The sequence below is a fragment of the Cylas formicarius genome, unplaced genomic scaffold (assembly GCF_029955315.1).
Source record: "Cylas formicarius isolate icCylForm1 unplaced genomic scaffold, icCylForm1.1 PGA_scaffold_7__23_contigs__length_41026272, whole genome shotgun sequence".
Classification (NCBI taxonomy): Eukaryota; Metazoa; Arthropoda; class Insecta; order Coleoptera; family Brentidae; genus Cylas; species Cylas formicarius.
This window is the reverse complement of record NW_026844352.1, coordinates 29,054,703-29,076,499: the sequence shown is the minus strand read 5'-3', so window position 1 is coordinate 29,076,499 and position 21,797 is coordinate 29,054,703. Positions and strand designations below refer to the sequence as shown.

General features: G+C 34.9%; 1 protein-coding gene across 3 annotated transcripts in view; it reads right to left on the bottom strand.

The window, feature by feature from the left end:
* Window positions 1-502: 502 nt before the first annotated feature.
* Window positions 503-21,797, bottom strand: part of LOC132704574 (leucine-rich repeat-containing protein 24-like) — a 244,422-nt gene continuing 223,127 nt past the window's right edge. For 2 of the 3 annotated variants that reach the window (XM_060674655.1, XM_060674656.1), the window contains 5 exons: window positions 21,341-21,687; window positions 20,793-21,231; window positions 17,827-18,228; window positions 8,586-8,805; window positions 503-2,693 (listed from right to left, as the gene is read on the bottom strand). In XM_060674655.1, coding sequence (XP_060530638.1) covers window positions 2,378-2,693; window positions 8,586-8,805; window positions 17,827-18,228; window positions 20,793-21,231; window positions 21,341-21,687 — 1,724 coding nt within the window. In that variant the 3' untranslated portion in view covers window positions 503-2,377. The remainder of the gene's footprint in view (window positions 2,694-8,585; window positions 8,806-17,826; window positions 18,229-20,792; window positions 21,232-21,340; window positions 21,688-21,797) is intronic. The other variant, XM_060674657.1, reaches the window with a different exon arrangement.

The window sequence follows — 21,797 nt, the reverse complement described above, 5'->3', positions numbered from 1 at the left end:
GCCCGTTTTATAAAATTTAATTAAAGTCTACAAACAGTCCGAACTAAAATGTTTGTATTATAATGACTTTAACATTTCTTGCTTTACTGTTCCCCAAAGCGATAAACATTGAAATTAGATATGCTCATTCCTTTTTGTATCTTGATCTTTAGTTCGTTTTGTAGATAGTAGATAATAAAATTATAGTTAGTTACAGGAACGATCATTATTGTCTTAAAATTGCGATAATATGTTTCCTTCAGGTGCTGACCAACTAACATTCAAAGCAACATGGGTTATAAAATATTGGTAATATTGGTAAAACCCAGCTGCGAAATTAGAGTCTCTTTTACAGTGCATTTCATTGTTCTCTAGTGGCTGAATGCATTGGTCCATTAAGGACTAAGCGGAGATAAGTGACTTTCTTTCCGGATGCGCCGGGAATATTCCATACAACTCCCAAATATTGCAAAACCAATTCAAGTTGTCGTAGTTAAAATTGCCACCAATTGATACAGCCTACTTCTTAAAAAATAATTTATATTACAAAAGTCTAATAACATACAGTACGTCGGAATTCTTCTACAGAACGTCTAACAGAGTATATAATAATTTATTGATATAGACAACTATATCATCTTTTTGCCTACTACACATAAGTTTCCACATTAACATTATTTCTAAGGTTTTTCTTGACTAGTTTAATACATTGTCGTTCATTTTGAGATATTACAAATTGTATTATTCTTCTTAGTTCTATTACCCTGTATAACAAACCTTTCAACTGTCCTACTTGGGATTTTCCGATTGTTCGCTAAATTATCACACATTTGAATACTGTTTATTAATTATCATTGTTGGAATATAAATGGCACGATCCACACACTTTTCAGCCGTAAATGCCTACATTTCTGTAATTAATTGCATATCGTCATTGTTCGGCAGTGTTCCAAGTTCAACATGATTATTTTATTATTATACCAAATACCAATTTAACAGCCACATCGATCAGAAGCAACAGTGATATCAGTTCAACAAACAAATAATACTTAATACATTGTTAAAGTCGTTGAATCTATATCTATGTTTTGTTTTTTCAGTTAAATAAATAATAACAATAGATTTGGATGTGAACTGTGAAAAAACTGACTCGGAAAAAACTTATTGGCATAACCAAATTCAAATTTGTTTGTCATGGCGACAACTTTTGACGCAAAACATTCAACTTCTTTAGTGAGGATGTCATTGTTTAACCTTTGAAATCCCATCAATACGTTTCACAAAAAGCCAAAAATAAATTTAATTTTACTGACAATTGAACATTACCACCTAAATGCAGACAACTGATTAAACCCATTAAATGAGCAAATAATAATGACAATTTCCTATTGTTTTTTGGGAAGTGCACTTTCTTTTTGAATGGTTTAATGAATGGCCGCAATTGTTATTACTGGGATGATATGAAACCAAGGATTTTCTACTAGACATCAAACAACCCACAACCCCAGGAGTTACATGTCTCGGTTGGTAAGAGAACGAATCCTGCATAAAATCAACAAGAACTTATTTCTAAAAAGGTCATAACTCACGTTTCCAGGACTTTGGACAGGATGAAGACCTAAATTTAATCTTTTAAATTGCCTTTTGTGGAGATATATAAAAAAAAGTTTAGCGCACTCAGCATGTTGTAGAATGTATCACTGTATGCTCGTTGGTAGACACTTCGAGGATTTATTTGACGAATACGCAGAGGAGTTTTTAAGAAAAATCAAACCGATCTTTAACTTTTTGATCCAACGAATGGTTGGTATTTCGAAGACATAATTTTCAAAAGTTGTGAATGATTTTCAAAAACTAACCGTTGACACTCAAAAATTGCGAGATGACACACTCACGTAGAGGGTCGAAATGCATTTTGCCTCAAAAGTTGTATCCCTGACAAAAAGTTCCTTGTCAGCCTGTATATAATGCATTTTGGATGCGGCACTCTGTATATCAAAATAATAGCCACTGAGTAATTTGGAACATTAAAATTTTTTAAAAACGCTTCTGATTGAAGTTTGAAAAAGAGGGGTCAATAATAGTGGCAAAATTATTACTAATCACCTTTCCTTGTCATTTAATAACAATAAATATTTAAAAAAAAAACGCTTGGTGGAAATTTTTGTTTTGTGCCCTGTTACCATTTTCTAATCCCGTAACATTTTATTGCATCTCCTGTTTCCCGAACTTCAAATATATCCAGTCCAGGCGAATTGCAAAGTTTTAAAGTTCAATAATCCTTCCTTAATGTCTCAAACTTAGTTACTCGTTCGAGACACTGATCACGTGTAACAAGCCCAACGACACGTTAGTGTCGATAATTTTCTTTTGCGCAAACTTAACTAACTCACTCGCGCTACACGACAGAAGGCTCTCCCTCGTACCCCTCATCCGGGCTTTCAGTCAGCACTTCGTTTACCACGACATTTTGAGCATTTGGCATCGCCGCCGAGTCGTTTTTGTTCACAGCACTGTAGGTGACACTATCACATTCATCTTCGGTGTCGGTTTGAGCACTGGCGCTTCTTTTTGATACGCTCGGTATGTTTTGGGGATTCGCGGGCAAATATGGCGGCCATTTTGCGGAGCAGCAGGGTAGAGAAGACGGCGGCGTCGTATCAGCCGACGGCAATGCGACCTGCTGGCGCACTGGATATCCGTCGGCAGTATATCTGAAACGAAAAGCAAACATTCTTTAACTTTTCATATACAGGGTGGTCGGACAAGAATTCCATATACTGCATCTGGGAAACCATACGTCATCAAGATTTGCAACAAAATATTTTATTACGAAAGTCAAGGTGGGGTCGATTAAATGTGACCCCCTACGGATTGTATAAAACTTGGTCTCGTTACAAAATGCATTAGCTCCATCAAGCCAAACCTCATCTGAATATGTCATTCCTGGCCTAAAATATAGATGGAAATTTAGTTGACAAAATTTTTTAAAAAGTCGTTACTGAATCGGTATTTTTCGCACTTATTTTTCTTTTTTCAAGATTAAAATTAAATTTTTTATAAATTTATAATTTTGAAATCCAAAAGGTATTGTTGCTACAATAATTTTAAAATTACTGTTACGTGGGCAGTGTAATTTTTGTTTGTTACAGACACAAGTAAAGCCTTAAAAGTATTAAAATTCTATTCTGCTATCGGAACTCAGACAAACACTAACTAAGCTGCCAAACAGATGAAGTTGTTGCTAGGCCTACATATAGGTGGCTCAGTTATAATCAGCTTAAGTTTAATTTTTACAAGATGTACAGGTGATATTGTAACTTTTCCGGCAAAACCGAAACTTCACATACCAACAAAAACTTCATCGAATTGCTAATTTAAAATTAAAACATTTGTTGGTGTTTCCTCATAATGAAGCTGTCCATTTGAATCTCTTCGAAATGCGGGATTAGCGTAAAATTACTTTTTCTGAGTAGTACTGAGTACAATCTCGGATATAACCCAACTCACGCTGAGAGTACTGTGTGGGTATGTATTTCAAAAGGGAGAAAGCGACACGGAAATACCAAGAACCCTTATAGTTAGTAGATAATATAGTGGCCCTACCACGGTTAACACTGATGCGCTGCAGGCGATATTGATATTTTCGTAGAGATGATGAGAGAATGATTTTCCACGCATACCTCTACGCTACATTTCATCCACTAACCTGCCCTTACGCCACCTAAATAGTAATGTCCACACACTTGATCCGTTTTACCAGAACATTTGACTACATCTAGGCATATTTTGAGAAAATCCGGACGTTAGAATGCCGCATCAAAAATTATTGACGATCTGTCAGCGGCCATGTTGCTTGTTACATACCGCATGCGAATGTTGTATGGACCCTCCTAGTTGCTTTACAAGTTCCTGTATTATCAGCATAGGTAAGGCCACTGTATCTCTAATAGCGAGAAATAAATACCAATCTCAGAGTCGGTTCAACGGAAAATATAGCCGTGTGTCATGCAGATAGATAATTTCATTTTAAATACAGATAATACTATATTATGCAACAAACAATAAACGAGTGACTTAAAAAGTTTACCAAATGTGTTGCATGCGATATTTTTTCTATAACCGTTAATTTTTGGGCACATTTTTGCAAAGCAACACGGAAACATTCACTGACATGAACGCCAGAAGTGACAAACGGTAAAATCTCCGAAAACATCCGATTGCTCCCAAACCCGTGCAGTAATATCCCGGATATGTCCGAAGTGGCTGGGATCCGTGGTAGAGAGACGCTTTCCGCATGCTAGATCAGTGTATAATTAGGTATTCTGCAGAAGTAAGTGGAAAATAATATATTATGCAACAAGTGCGTAAACGGAATTTGAGTCATTAGTTTATTTGGCACGAGCGGAGCGAGTGTTTAATAAACGAGTGACTCAAAAAGGTTTACCAAACGTGTTACGTACTATATTTTTTTTAACGACCGTTAGTTTTTGGGTACATTTTTGCAAAACAACACGAATACGTTCACGGACATGACTGTCAGAATTGACAAACGTCAAAATTCAAGCCGTGCGGTAAAATTTCCGAAAACATCCGATTGCTCTCAAACCGGGAAAGAAATTTACGTGGTGAAGTGACGCTTTCCGCACGTTAGACCGGTGTATAATTAGGTATGTCACAGAAGGGAGTAGAAAAATTAATATATTAAATGGATTACTCAGACAAAGATTAGAGTAGCATGTTTTGAATTTGTTTGTAAAATAGGTCATCAAAGCTTTCATAAATTAATTATAATACCCACAAATATGAAAATTTTATGTTCGAATTTTTACCATTAAGATGAAATTCAAAAAAATTAAAAGAGTGCAAGTGCTCCATGCTAGTGCGAAAATTGTAATTAGATAAGAGTTGGCTCAATGTGGGTCCATACTTTAAATTATGATTGCAAATTGCAGATATGGTTTTTTTAAAGGTTTAGTAATAGGTTCCAAGGCACCTATAAAAAGAAGTGCACATTTCGTGGTGTTTCATGTAGGATATGCATGGCAATTAGCATGACGAAATGAACGGAGAATATTTGGAGGAATGGCTTGAGAAGTCCCTAATTTCTAATTTCCAAAGAATGAAAAAAAATGTTGCTCTTATGCACAAGGCGTCCTATCATTCTGTTAAATTTAGGTATCCAAGTTGCCCACGCATACAAAAATGAGTATGACAAAGGCTGCAAAATACGGGATTGATCTTTTACGTTTACCACCGTACCACTGTGAGCTTAACCCTATCGAGATGGTATAGAATAAAGTAAAGCGCTATATGACAAAGAACAACTCCGATTTCAATACAGAACCTGTTCGTTCATTAATAGGTGAAGCGTCTCAACACGTTACTGAACAAATTGGAGTAATTATGTTCCACTGTCATAGAAAAAAACGAAAAGGAAATGTGGTCCGCTGATAATTTCCAAGATAACGTGGCTGAAATTTTTATTAGCATAAATTCTGGCGACAGTCCTTAGAGCGTCTTGACATTTCCGATCTGGACCAAGAATAAAAAAATTCTATATTCTCAGGATGAGTGGAACTGATCATAGAACGACGGAAGACAAAATTCCACGTATGCTAGGATATTAACAATATTTTCTTCTGTTGCTCTAGCCGAATATCTTCGCAACTGAGGATCCGATTTAAGTTAAAAATAGAAATCTTCATCATCTTAAAAAGTCATTTAATAGTTTTACGGACAAGGTGCAACAAACTCAAATTAGACTGCCTGTAAAACTGTAATTCTAATATTTCGTGAAGAGTGCGGAATTTACGAGTTGACTTAGTGGAATTCTGAGGGCTATATATCTTCTAAATTATATCTAACAATAATTATAACTCGATACCATTTACCAATTTAAATATAGTTGAGCATCTAAATACTGATTCAGAATTATACATTTACAAAATAAGGTACTAAATGGTATCAGCACCTTAGTTTCGTTGAGGCCAGTCTGAAAGTCGTTATTTTCGTTACCCGTTAATCTTGCAGCGATGTATAAGTTCTTCTGCATACGCACTAGCGATTTTGTATATACTTTTTTAAAAGCACATTCATCGATGCAAACATTAACATCCATCTGCACGTGCCCATATGGAGTATGAGTAGAACTAAAAGTTCAGATTTTCACGAAATTATATATTTTGACATGACAATTGTTTCGACAACACCGTGTCAACATTTGACAAAGTCACGGTGTTGTCGAAACAATTGTAATGTCAAAATATATAATTTCGTGAAAATCTGATCTTTTAGTTCTGATTTATTTTGATAAATGGATTTTCATCAAGTAAAAGCCACCTCAGTTCAATTTCAGTATGAGTAGAGTATAATTCCTATTTTTTAAATATTTTGGCATATTACAGCGTCACCATATCTACCATGTGCAGAATATTTAAGATATTTTATTAAATGGATAATGTACAGTGTGTTCGATTATAAAATAGACAACTTTTATCTGCTGATGATTGCTCCAACACCCTGTTTATATAAAACCATATATTGCAAATAGCTTAATATTTTTTGAACAACTATTTGACGACTCAAAATATATCGCAATCTCTCACTACTAAAACTAAATTAAGAACCTGCTTAATTTGCCTTTTTCTAGTTTTTTACTTTTAACTCGAAAACTGTTCAAAATATATTACCATACTTCAGATAAAAAATAAATTGATCCTTTTTTGTGGCAATGCCGAGGGTTGTATTTAAAATTCACGCTTAATTAAAATTTACATATTTGGCAAAATGTAGATAATTATGAGATAACTCAAATCGCGTGCCATAGTATGATACAATTGAAAGATAGGCAATTATTTTCATTTTAGATGTTTTTCGTTAAATATCCCAAAATATAGATATAAAAAGTTTTAGAATTATTCATAGAAAAAAAAATTTATGTCTGGTTGGAATAGATACGGGAACGCTTCAATGCCCAAATATTTTTAAAATAGAAAATCATAGCTACCTATATCAGCAGCCAATAATTTTAATCACCTACATTTATCGTTGTACTTAGCGATCGAGTTTGGAAGTTCTGCATAATGCACATTATTAATGGTATTAGAGCTCACCACAAAATATACAAAAAACTTTAAGCACCGCCCCTAAATTGCCTATCTAGTTCATCGTCTTTCTTGGTGGCACTTCATCAAACGAACTATATAATAACAAACCTAGGGAGATCGAAAACTGATTTGCGCAATAGTAAAATCAGCCTTCTTGTTTTGTTTGTTCTGTACTATTAGGATAAGCAAAATTATTTCTATTCGTGGTAAAATTCTTAAATCGAATATAGGAAAGCATCTATCCTAACTAACATGTATTTCAGTTGCACAACTAAATTTGTGTCAAACTATTCAATATTGAAACTTACGAAAACTCGTAAATTTATCTGCTACGTGAACATAACATGTCTACATCGACCACAACTAAGTTAGACCTCAAGGCGTACGCGTACGTAATTGTGATTCTAAAGTTTCTAAGACCGATGCATTGTTTTCCTGTAGGAAGTCGACTTTGTCTTCATCAATACAAGATAGAGGACGCCATCGATCGTATCGAGGAGGTTGACAATTTTGTATGGTTAACTTTAAACTTCGGGAGCTGAGATCGGATTCAAGATTTAGATGCTTTGGTGGAACCGCAGATTTTGAGACGGTATGGAAGTTTGAATTTTCGTGTCTAGAGAGACGAGAAAGTAGGAGAAAGGACGAGTCTATGCACAACTCTTAAAACACTCTATGTGAGAGGAGCTAGGCGTTTCCATGGCCACCTCTGCAAATTCTCAACAACGGTTAGGTCATAAAATAATTTTTTTTTTCGGGTTGAGCAAGGTCGCAATGAGAATTAAAGGAAAAATTTTCAAAAACAAAACGTGTAAAAGTTTGAACTTGAATTTATCACCATGGCGCCCAGTTTTTTACGATTGTTTATTACATTTGTATACATGGCGCTTATTATTGAGTGTCTGATTAGGGGAAACTTCTCGGGAAGTTGAAAATTTATATATTTATATGATTTTTGAGCTGTAAGGTGCTAAAGTTTTAGGAAAAATGTAATTTTTTGATGAAAATTATCGAATCACTCTTTACGTTTTTATAACTTTTTAAACAAACCTTTTAAAAATTGAGAGAGATTTTTAACGTAAAAAAAGTTTTATATTCTATAAATTAAACTTAATTTCATAATATGCACTGTTTTCGCCCAAATAAAAACTACTTTCTTGTGACGCCCACATATGGATATTTAATATTCGGAAAAAATTATGATAAGAAAGTATTTTTTTTTAATTTAATAAGTAGGTATATAATATGTTACCCTTAACTTTTCTTAAAATTATCCAAAGATTTCAATACAAATACGAATCCTACACAAGTTTTGTCAATATTTAAAAGTTAAAAAAATATTCGACATAATAGTTGAAAATTATATTGCAAGTTAAAATTCTGGTTCAAATTACTTGTTTTGCTTTTTATTTATATTTATGGAGAAATTGGTTCGTTTAGGTTAAGAAAAAGGCGACGTAAATAGCGAAAGGAACCACTGACCGAAAAAATCGTTACCTGATATCGGTGTGATAATGATCATAAGGCGAATCGACACTCCTCGATAAAAACTCGACTTCTCTCGAGTACCTCTTCAGGGGATTCGCAGCCGAATGGCGCTTCATCCTGCTGCACGGAAGCGTACGGTAATAAGCTTCATTACAGGGAACGCTGCAGGGCATCTTCGGTAAACCGTAGTCGAGTGGATATCCTTCTCGATCGACAATGTGCCTCACATCTGGAATTTTAGTAGAAAAAGAGTTTTTATGTTTTTTTTTTCTATTATTCTTAGGCACTAATTGTGACCGGAACCCCGAGAAATATTATGAGGGTAGAAATAGACTCCAAATTTGTGTAAATAAATTATTCAGGAATCAACAGTAAACAAGAAATTATATAATTTGTGGTATCTAGAGCCCCTCTCCCCTTGTGTCAAGAACCCGATCGAGCTAGGTACAGACGATATTTTACTTTCGACTCTTGTAAATTTTAATATCCATTTAAAACTTTCAAATTGCATTAATATTTTTGGTCCCTCTCCTCTCATATTGAATTAAATATTGTGCGGTTATCAAAACATAATTTTACTTAGATTATCAGGCCGCACGTCTTCTCATACTAGTCGATTTTTGCGGAACGATTAGTCCGTACGGCGAAAATCGGTCGTGTAAATATCAAATCGTCTATACCGAAGCGACTTAAAATCGCAACCACCCAAGTAGGGAACCATTCGACTTTTGCCGAGCGATCACATGACGCAAGCCACGGGTGACTAAAGCCGACTGTGAAAATATTTCACTTTTAGTCGATTTCTTGCCTCATGAAAGTCAAAACTGGTGTGTGTTCTGCTAAGTACGTGAAAATTTAATAATCAACATTTATAAAAATACCATACTTTTTTTGGAATGCTTTGGAAAGAGAGACATAAGCAGGGGTTATGGAACCCAAGAGAACCAGATTATAGGAAAAATGATGTTCGTTTAGCGGCTCTTAAGCCTATTATTCGAGAAATGCGTCTTTCCATATCAGTTGAAGAACTTAAATCAAAGATAAAAAATATGCCAGCACGTAAAACACCTGCTCTGGTTATCATTTTCAAAAAATAAATACTGAGTCGCTTGCGTTTTCAATCGACTGTGTAAATGGCGAAGATATGCGGCTTTGGCAAGGCTTTATCGAACCGACTTGCCGCACGGCGAAAATCGACCCATATAAACCCGCTATTATTATGTACGTTAATTTGTTTTACTCATGTTGGATTTTCGCTGTATATATTTTTTTTTAGACAAACGTCTGGCGTTCTAGACGTTTTATCAGCAATGTTATCTCCAGTGCAACGCCTAAAGAACACGTATTTTAGATACGATGGTCAGCTCTATAGACAGACAGATGGTGCCCCAATGGGGTCATCACTTTCGCCAGTGATAGGAAACCTGTTCATGGCCTATTTCGAAGCTCAAGTGATCCGAGAAAGTTAACTCAAGTAGAAGCTCTGGATCCGATACGTCGACGACATTTTTTTCATATGGTCCCACGGGGAGGCCAAGCTAGATCATTTTCTAACTTACTTGAATTCTTTACACGATAGAATCGAGTTCACCATAGAAAAGGAGAAGGACAAACAACTACCATTTCTGGACGTCCTTTTGACACGATCAGACGGGAGAAAACTGCAACATCAAGTATATTGTAAACCTACTCACACCGACAGGTACCTGAATGCACAATCGCACCATCACCCTAGTCAAATCCAGGCCGTTGCCAATACTCTGATCTGCAGATCGGTGAGACTCACAGACGAAATCCATAACAAGCAAAAAATGGAAAAAATCGCACGAACACTCCGAGACAATAACTATACGGAGTCTACCATACGAAATATATATATATATATATATATATATATATATATATATATATATATATATATATATATATATATATATATATATATATATATATATATATATATATATATATATATATATATATATATATATATATGTAATCCGGGTGTTCATCCGTTCGTTGTTTGCCCCTGGAGTAGGATCATTCGCCTGACGTTTCGCAAAAATATCACTTGGCATCTTCAGAGGCCGCGCGTCCATGTCACTCGTACGTGTCCGCACTTAAACTGAGGTGAAAATGTGCGGTGCGGCGCTTTTTATAATCGCGGTCCCCTCCGCCGTAAATTGTATCGCGGCGGGGTGGGGGACACGGTTGCCGCGACTAGCGGTGCTACCTCGCTATTGGTTCGACTTGATTGCGCCGCGGTGGTTGAAGCTTCCACCAATAGCGAGGAAGCGAAATTTGTTTTTCTGTGTTTTTAAAAAATTAAGCATTTGGTGTTGGTGGGCGGAAAATGTGGGTGCAAATTTTGTCTTCCGGGTATCTTATATTTAAATTCAGCGCGGTATGTGTGTGTAAGTGTACATAGTCATATCGTTGATTAATAATAATCCTTCTTCGGAGTTGTCCGCATGAAAACCGGTACAGTATATAGTCATAAGAAAAAATAAAATAGTATAAAAATAGTATATTATGCAACAAGTGAGGTAAACGGCATCTGAATCACGAGTTTGTTTTTCATGAGCCGAGCGAGTGTTTAATACACGAGTGACTAAGAAAGCTTACCAAGCGTGTTGCATATTATACTTTTTCTTCGACCATTCAATTTTGGTGCGGTAAAATCTCCGATTGCTCTCAAACCTGTGTGGTAATATCTCGGAAGTGTCCGAAAGGGGTCGGATGCGTGGGGCAAGGAACTCACGTGGTAATGTGACGCTTTCCGCACGCTACATTAGTGTATAATTAAATATTTGACAGAACAGAGCATATTTAAAAGAATTTGTTATTTATTGTAGTATTTCCCAAGCATAGTATCCTGTAACACAATAATAAATTTTTTTCTCAAAAACCAAATTTTGAAAAATGGTTGTCAAAGATTTCACATGAGAAATCCAAAAGTCTTACACCAGAGGTAAGTTCAGTTTATACTCATAAACCCCTTGGAATTCCTCAATTTCTCTTCGGTTGCTTCATCATCAAAATATTGTTTATTAATAAATTAGAAAAGAAGGGATTGTCGAACTTCCATTATCTTTATTTATTTGTTTACGCAACATTGCGGGCAGATGCGCGTTATCAAGTGCAGACTAATTTTAATTTTAATTCTACGACGCTTATATACTAGAATGCAGTGTTTCACCGTGACGGAGTCAGGTGTAGTCAACCTTGAGGTTGTTCCTGTAGGACGCCAATATTGCTGCGCCCTATTAAAGATGTTTAAATTGCTTCTTAAACTTGAGCTTTTTCCAATGCGGTTCCCTGTGGACAAGCCGAACTTTGAAGATTTGATGTGGTGCTGTTTGGTCCATAGATCTTCCGCGGTTCCTGACGTTTGGTTTTCACCCCTCATTGCGTGTTTCCTATGTTGTTCAACTCATTGAAAGGTCTTTTTATTTGTTCAATGTATGACTCTCCGCATTCACAAGGTGTTTGATAGACACTCTTTCTCTTGAGTCGATGATTTTGGCTTTGCTCTTGTAAGTATGCTCCTCAATGTCGTCCCCGACCCGAATACAGTTTTAATTTTGTATTATTTTGCTAGTCGACTGATTTTTATGGGGTCGTCATGGGAGAGACAGTATCTACCTCACATTTAAAATTTAATAATGTTTTGTCAATACATTTTTGAATGTAGCCATTATGAAGCAAATCCTTTTTCATACTGCTTGATTCTACATTGAGTGACTAAAAGTCTGCACTTGATAACGGGTAGTTAACTGAAAATAAAGGTGATGGAAGTTCGACAATTTCAATTTCAATATTGTTCATGATTAGAATATTTGTTTTGCTGATTGCATTGTCTTTAGTTATTAAATGTTTGTGTATTTTTTTTTTCTTCTGGTATGGCAAAAATGAGTAAGTTATTATTCTCAATGTGTTCAAAGCTCTTCGCTATCCAAACTCATCATTCGGAATTGCAAAAAGAGATAAAATATTCAAACACGACTGGAGTCGGAGAGTCCGACTTGAGGTCGAGTATAAATGCAGCCCCATTGGGTCCATAAGGTCCATAAAGAAGTTCAGAAAGACAATAAACTGTCATAACTTAAGATGAAAAGACTGCCATGAAAATATTAATACACTCTTTTTTTTTTCAAAGAAACTTCCGCAGGATACTGTATTGTTATTCACAATCCTGTTGGCTTCTTCAGACCTTAAGTGAAACTGGCTCGCATTCTACTCTGTCTCGGCTTATATATTGTTCCATATTAGGAATCAGTCATCCGAGAGGAATCCAGAAGTTTTGTAAATAATAATATACTCGTTTTACTTTAAAAAAAGAGAACCTACCTTGAGCAAAATCATGTCTGTATTGAAAAAGGATAATTTCAATCTAGTCATACAGAGAACAAAATTGCGAAAAACTTTGAAGGAAATGGCGTTACGAAAAAACGCAAAGCAGATAATCATTTTTAATAGAGAAAGATGTAGTTATCTGCTTGCGATAAAAATATTTGACAGCAGTTAGACAGTTACATAGGGAAAACACAACGAAATACACTTTTATAGCATAGCATAGTATAGCATTAAAAAGTACTAGGCAAGCTTTCATAGAAGGAAGGTCGACTGTAAGGAGGACTAATTAATCATATTGGTACCAAAAGGGATTTCTTGGTATTAGCAATTTCAATCAAAACGAACTGGAGACTATCATGAAGATATGAATGCTGATGTTTTTGAAGATTGTTTCAAGCAAATGCAAGATGTGTGTGTGAATTGCATTGTAAAGAGCAGATTTTTTTTTTAGATAATAATATTTTTTACCATTTATTTCTATATAAGTTTTTATATACTTGATCTTTGAATAATTAATATCTCAATTATCTTCCTATCTCTGCAATATTATATTTATTATTACAAGAACCTACCTGTAGTTAACACTGCTGTCATCATTTCAATTTATCTGAACTTCACGATATAAACTTGTTGGTCCGTCATTGACAATGACAACAGCATGGTGACAAAATTCACTCATGATAAAGGTGAAACCATGAAAAACCAGTTAAATTTAGTGAATTGATGAAGCAAATAAATATTTTAAAACTGCTCGACAATGTGTTATTATATCATTCGTAGGAGCCTCTCCGAAAACCAGAGAGCCATTTCCAAATTTATATAACTTCCTTAGAATTCAAGTTGTTAATTTCATGATTTCTGCTGTAACCGGATAGTTGAAAAAATTCTTCTTCGATTTGGTTTCTAAATTTAATAAACGAAATAAAAAAAATGTAAAGGCTAATTTGGTCAGAAATATATACTTCGACCAGAAATATAGTGTTTTTACAACCGATCCCGTTATTAACTTTGCCTACTGCTTATTACTCCAAAACCGCAGCCCTTTATAGCCCTGCCGAGCAGACCCTTACCCGTAGCTATTCCAGGACCGTCCTAGGAATTTATCTACCTACTCTAACAAGCGGGATGTGTTTTCAATCTTTTTCGCCTAGCAATTTTATTGCTGCTCCTACTTCCCCTTCTGAATTTCTTATAAAATTGTAAACATTCCAAACAATTTGTTTAGTATCCAAAGAGAAATGGATTTGCTTTTTTTTTTTGCTGAAGTAGTTCGTCTTCAAATTCTGCGTTGTTTTCCATGGCTTCTTCTAACAGGGGAACATCTGTTTCATTCCATGGTCTTCACATTTTAAAGTGTTAAAAAACAGTAACCTTCACAAAATGTTTAATTGTAAGATTCTAATAAATATTTATCTGTATTCTTATGATGTACAAAAATACAAGAAGAATGTTGTTAATCGACAGCCACAGAAGACAAAAATGCTTATTTTCAAAATTAGCTGTAAGATAAATAGAGTACTGGTACTTACCCTTACCCATTGAACTATCCCGTGAAAACAGCCTCTCAGTGTCAAAGTTCTAGAATCAGCTACGTACTTATTGGAAGGATCACAGTCAAATACTTCCGTAATATATACGGACATATTGTAATTTAGATTAAACTCTTAAGAACGATACATATCACCTAATGTTAAAATAAACGCTTCTACTTATTCATAAATAATGCGCAGCGTGAATGCTTAATTTAATTTAAATTTAAAACTTTCCATTTACGTTTCAAATAAGAATACTTGAATGCAGAATAAACATCTGCGGGGATGGGTTTACCGCGGTCCTGCGAAAGTTAAGGACTGTAACAGACTTAAAACGTCAAAGCAATAAATGCACTACATTTTTTTTGGTCGTATTATAACCGTTTAGCTTCAAACCCCCCCAAACAGGTAGACCAATTTAGAAATAATATAAAAGGAAATAATTCTCGTTACCCTACGTCTCCCTCGAAATAACATTTTCCTCGCAAAATTGTATTGGCTGCCGCACCCATTCCAGTTTAGATCGAATTCACTCTCTAGGAGTACCGTTACTTAAATACCGGGGAATAAATAAAGTCTAATGTTTTTCCAAAGTGGGTATTATTTATTAATGCTACTGACGCCTGAATCATATGGATATTCGCGGACATTGCCTTCTATGATACCTGTTACATTTTCTTACATCATTTGCAAGTCATACACGGACGTCTCCGAACTATTCGTCTCAAACCTACCGCATATTTAGTAGTTAATTTATCGTTAGTGTCGCAACCCCATGAATAACGCAGTTTAGACTTCGTGTTTCGAGTCAGCAGATCATAGGGAAGTCGGTGTCTGTCTGTATGTTTACGTGCATAAAACCTCTGAGCGGGATGTAGTCTGGATTGCAATTATTTTCCTCGGCTCACTCCGTTTAATCAAGTCGTCACGTATCTATCTCCCTTAATGAAGAAGGGACATTTTGGTTTGCAGTCAATTCGAATGCTATCAAAAATGGATGTTTAACGATAGAATTAATGAGGGCGAACATGCAAGATTGGAGAATAAGGCGCATTTTTGTTTTGAATTCCTAACAACCTGGTTGCATATTAAAAAAATTAAGTATCAGTGCTGATTAGATGGAATTTAATGGTTGTTTGGGGGACTTTGACTATAGTAGTTACTTGGAAACTGTTAATTCCAAATATATTAGAACAAATCTAACTTGGAACAAAATAAATTATTGATAATAAAGTGCAGATTTTAAATTACATAGATATTACAGAGTGCGGAGGTTTCTTCGATATTGGTAAAGCTTTTAAATAATAACTAAACTGTATCCGCTACTCAAATCAATTGCCTAGATCAGTGGTCATTAAATCAAATATATGTGTATATAAAATTTAGCAGCATATAGTTAAATTACTCAAAGATGTGTCAATCAGACTTGTTGTTTGTTTGTAATTACCAAGTCTCTACAAATATTTGTTAATGCAGAATAAACATCTGTTGGGATGGGTTTTACCACGGCCCTGCGAAGGTATGCGGTTAAGGTATGGTCTGTTCATAGATATAAGAAAGTGGATTATCCAAGGGTGGTCATTAACATACAATGCAACAAGATTATTACATAAAGTTTCAGAATTTAAATTCAGATAAAATTGTGGTCCGTAATACAAAATAATTTTATACCTACCTGTGTTTAAAATTCTTTGGTTTTATATACTACCTAGTTTAAATTTATTAGTAATCATTCTTATTTCGTGTGTAATACAGCGTGTGTTGAATCGTGTGCGAATTATGCAAAATACGTGCGAGTCTAGTGTATTTCAGGAGATGCTCCTGCCCAAATGTAGAAAACACTATTCTATTGAGACTAGAGAAGTTATAAACAATGTTTATTTGACTTTCATTGAACGTGGGCCAGCAAGCAAGCATCTTTAGAAGAAACAACCACACTGACGAAAATTCCAACATCAAATCTATGGAAAATTGTTCATTTCAGCGAGGAAAAAAAAAGAAGCGATGCTGAAATTTTCTCGAGTGTAGATGAAAGTGATCAAGATATAATACGGCGTAAAATTTACCAGTTATACGAGGATCAAAGCGTGCCTACATTAGATATCTTAATTAGGCAAGTGTATTCAACACATGGGTTTTAGATTTAAAAAAATTGACAAAAGGCAAGAATCTTTTAGAATTCGGAAATGGAGACTGGAATATCTAGAAAAAATTAGGTTTTACAGAGAACAACAAATGCCAATTATTTACTTGTATGAAACCTGGTTCGACACTTATGATACCCCGGAAAATGGTTGGGTTAACTCAACTGATAAGTGTAAAACAAACGCGCCATCAAAAAGAGGTAAAAGAATAATTATTTTGCATGCTGGCTCTAAAGATGGTTGATTCCAAATGGATTTTCTCTGTCTGCGAAAAGTATTAAAGATTCTTCTCTAGATTACCATTAAGACACTACCGCTGATTTATTTGAAAGTTGGTTTAAAAACAAACTAGTTCCAAATATTCCTCCTAATAGCGTCATTGTAATACACAATGTAAGTTATCACAGTAGACAGTTGACTAAAGCAACAATCCAAAACTACATGTATAATAACGACATTTATCTTCACGAAGATTATACCAAAAAGCAATTAATTGAGGTTCCACAAAGCTTGAACCTACAAAAGGAATACGTCTGTCGTAATTATCCAAAAAATGTAGGGCATGCAGTTTTACCACTGTATATTTAATCCCATTGAACATGTTTGGACCAACCATGTTTTTCCCCGTGTTAACTCCAATGTCCTCAAACTTATAGAAACCGAATTTTTTAACATCTCGCCACAAAGTTGGGCAAATTCTGTTAAACATATAGAAAAAGCAGAAAATTGCAAATAATATAGAACAAATAATAATTAGAGCAGGCGATGATAGCGATAGTGATACTGATTTTTAAGAATTTTAAGTAATTTAAGTAGGTAATAAAAATAATTTGTAATTTTATTTTAGACTTAAACATAAATACATACATAAATATTGTTTAGTATCTTTCCTAACAAAACCCCAAATAATTAAATTCTAAACAAGGACGGACCTGTTCGGCCATATTTCATTCTTACAGCTTGCCCGCGTCTTTCCTTAATTTATATCAGTCACTTTCTTATATCTATGAACAGACTTTACTGTAAAATACTTATATATAAAATGCTATATTTTTGGTGATACAATAACTACAAAAATTACGAAAAAATGAACTTCAGTTGCTTCCAGTTTCTATCTCGAGCATCGTACAAAGAATGTAACCGAAGTTGCAACTCCAAAGAACATAGCGATCGTGTGCGCTTAATTCAAAATAACCAGTATATTCAAATAACACTTACTTCGTGGGGCGCCATTATCCCCGGTGTAAATCTCCACGCCGCCGGCGGCTCTCAGACACGTCATCCCCTGCCCCGCACCGGCGGGGTGTGGCACTCCTTCCACCACCATTCGTCCGTCTTCACCGTCACCCTCCCGCCTGCACCCAATGCTTTCTGTACCATTTATCAGATCTGGATTCTGCTCCAACTGATATCTTCGGAGAGATGATGGACTTACGATTTGGTTTTGGTTCCGATTTGCAGCCCTCACAGGCGACAAACCGCTGTTAAAGGGGTCGTCGCAATGTCTTATTCCGTATAAAACTACTTCTTCGGTTTCCGTATACGTCGTCGCAGTCGCGACGGGGGTTAAATTGTTGAGTTTCAGTTGCTGATCGAGTCTTGGAGAGGCGGTTTTGTTGGCTGAAATTAAATTTTATTGTTTGAATGTCGTAGCAAACGTAAACGTATGTTTTGTAAGATTTTTCTAATCCACAGGCCGCAATCTGAGTCAAAGGTTAAAACAGTAAATTGTGAAAATGAGATTTGCCAACTATTAAGCACAAAAAGTATTCTTCAATAAACTTTAAAAAATTGAAAAAAATTTCTATATTTCTTTTAATTTGAACAACTAAAAAAAATGTTCGAAATTACTTTGAAATGAAAGTGGGAAATACTTTCTATTCCTCAAACATTAATGGGCTTTAGTTCTATTCGATTGTTATATTATTATCAGCATCAACATCTAAAGCATATATAAAAATAAATCTACCTGTGTATAAACTATGTGGTCGGCTTTTTATTTATTATGGGATGATCCCTTATTTCAGAATCTGTAAAGAATATAATGAAGACAAAAACAAAAGTTCTTTGGATTCACTTCTACTTTTAAAATACATATTATATTGTTATATATACCTATTATATATATATTATATAGAATATTTTGGAATTCCTCCGATTCTGATATGTTTTGAATTTTATGTCTGCTGATGTGTTTATTTGCCTTAGTCTTGAGACTCTTTCATGTTCTTTGGACCTAGTTGATATTTTACGTTCGGTCTCGGTTGCGAGATTTTTGGACAAGTAGTAAATCTGGTTTTGACGTTATTTTTCTTTAGAACTTTTGATATGTGGTCAGTGATATTTCGAATGTAAGGAAGGGCAACACTTGCAGGTGTGGGATTGATTTCGGCTTCATTGCTATTGGAAAGTTGTGGTGAAGTGTATTTTGTGATGGAGCGCTTAATATCTTTAATGGGGAAAGAAGAACAGAAATAAGGTGTTTTAATTCTGGTTTCACTGACTCGACCTGAGATAGTTTTACGTTTCTGTAAACAAAAGAGTTGAGAACCGATGATTTTTGGGCCGAATGGTTAGGTTTTCTGTAAACACAATGACCCAATGTTAGGTCTGATTTTCTATTGATAAGAATATCTAAGATTGGGAGGTTGTTATTATTTTCTAATTCAAGGGTAAAATGTAGGTTAGGGTATATAGAGTTTAAATGTTTAAGAAAATCTACCCGGGATTCTTGACCATGAGGCCAAATAAGAAAAGTAACATCGACGTAGCGTTTCGATAATTTTAGTTGTTTAGTTAGTTAGTTTAGTTAGTTGTTCCCGATGTTTGTTCAAAAATTTGACCGTTATAAGGAAAATATGTTCCAGGCAAGCATTTTTCAATTAAGGTGAGAAAGTTTGGTTAAAGATTCTTGGATTCTCGGAACTTTAGTAAAGACGGATTCTACGTCGAAACTAACCAGAATATCCTCCAGAACAAATGGTGCTGACTATAGGTCGGGTAATCTTTGGGAGTCCATAGAGACGAGGAATTTTAGAATCATGAAGGGTGACAGATTTTTTCACGAACATTTTTTCATGAACAAATTGCTCATCCCTCATATATAGAAATCTAACAAATCATATCAAAAATATTTGAACATTTGCTGAGAATTATTCAGATGGACAAAAACCTACAAGAGACACTATTTTGAATGATGCATGATGAATTTTTTTAGAACACCTAGATATTTGCTGCAAAAATTATCCAAATAGTCAAAAACTTACAAGAAATATTGTTTTCAATGATCAACTGAAAAATTTATAATTCTTCTAAAATATATAACAAAAATATGTTTTCACAAAAAATCTCATTTTTATATACTTTTTTCTGAATGCAACAAATAATAAGCTTGCCTATTAATCAGTTTTACTTCCAATTAATAAATCCCCCATTATAAATGTTTTTTTTTACGAAAATGTTTTGACGACTTATATCTGATTTAATTTTTTTGTATTAACACAATAAAAAATTAGGGGGCGTAAAACCGTCAAACATTGATTCCCCAACATACAGCAAAATAGTTTTATTTTTGATTTTGATTTTATTTTGAAATCTACAACTTTCCCAAGTAGACAATCATTTACCCTTTTTTTGAAATGTAAAATACTATAGGTTTATAAAAATGGGGTGTTTCCATTTGAAAAAAACTTAAAAAATTTTCATTTCAATTTTTTATATTACTTTCTGATCACCCTGTATTTATTTATTTTTAAAATATTTTAAATATTTCAAAAGAACTAATGAAGCCAAGCAACTTTTGACTGTACATTTTTTTATATGTTTCATAAGCTCTGAGAACAGGTATCATCACATAATAAAAGGGATACTCTGTACTCGTAATTACACAAAAGTGACTCTACATATATTATTCATTGATTGTGCCTGCTGGATTGCGATTTTTACTCATATAAAGAAACAATTATTTATTCAAAACGTCATGAAAACCACTTACAAATATTTTCAAGGCTTAATACGACTATTATTAGAAGATAATTGATGTATAGTAGGTTAACTTATATTTTATTTAATATCTTAAAATGTTATGATAACCTTGCAGTAAACCTTAGCTTACTGTGAATATCATATCAAATAAAAACACGACCTGAAGAAATGCTTGCATTTAATTGGTAACGATGACTCACCCCAGTTGGCCTTCTCTCCGTTGGTGGTATTTTGATTATTTTGCAGATGCAAGGCGGCCTCTTTAGTCTGACTTCTCTTTTTCTCTCTGTTGGTCTTCCGGTGACACCTAACTAAGCACAGAGTCACTATAATTATGGTCACTAACGCGAACACAGACACAGCAGCCACCAATATTAATAAGTAGTCTAGCGGAAATGATACTATTATCACCACCGGATCTTCCTTGAGAATTATCCTGATTGTGAAGTTAGATTGGGTAGTACCAGCATTGTTCTCCGCGCTACAAATAAACGTGCCATTGTCCTGGACGTTGGCGTTGTAAATAAAGAGTTCACTGCGCTTGTTATCAGTTCCCTCCTCGATGTAGTAGACGAGGTGTACTCCCGGAGCGATTTTGGAATTGTTCTGAAGCAGCTGGCCTTCGAACCACCACGAAACCTGAAACAATATCCACGACGATTTGAGAATTTTCCAAATTTTACAAGGACTAACCAAAACTATTCAAAACTGTCAGCAGAAGTCTGTTTTTCAATTGTATAACACTTACCGTAGCCTCAGGGATCGCACGAATATGACATAACAAGGAGATGTTTTTCCCTTCTCCGAGTTCCAGGTAAAACGTCGTCGGGGAAACGTCCGGCAAACAGGCCAGCTCTTCGACTTTCACTGCTTTGATGTACGACCCTTTTAGACGGGGAGGCTCCATGCAAATTGGTTCTACCGAAAACGGTATATGAAAATTATTCAGCCATGCATAGAAATCTCTGATGTGGCAGTCGCATGTCCAGGGATTTTTTTGTAGTTCGATACCTTTTAAGTTTTCCGGCAGGGTATGACCCTTTATGTGCCTCAATCTGTTCGAATCTAGGTGGAGCCACTCTAGACTATGTAGTCCTGAAAGAGAAAGTCATATTAGAGAAATTTGATGACCTTGTTTTTATTTAATCTTAAGCTGTTGTAGACCTCTAACATATTCTTGTAGACAGTGATTTTGTGTGTAATTT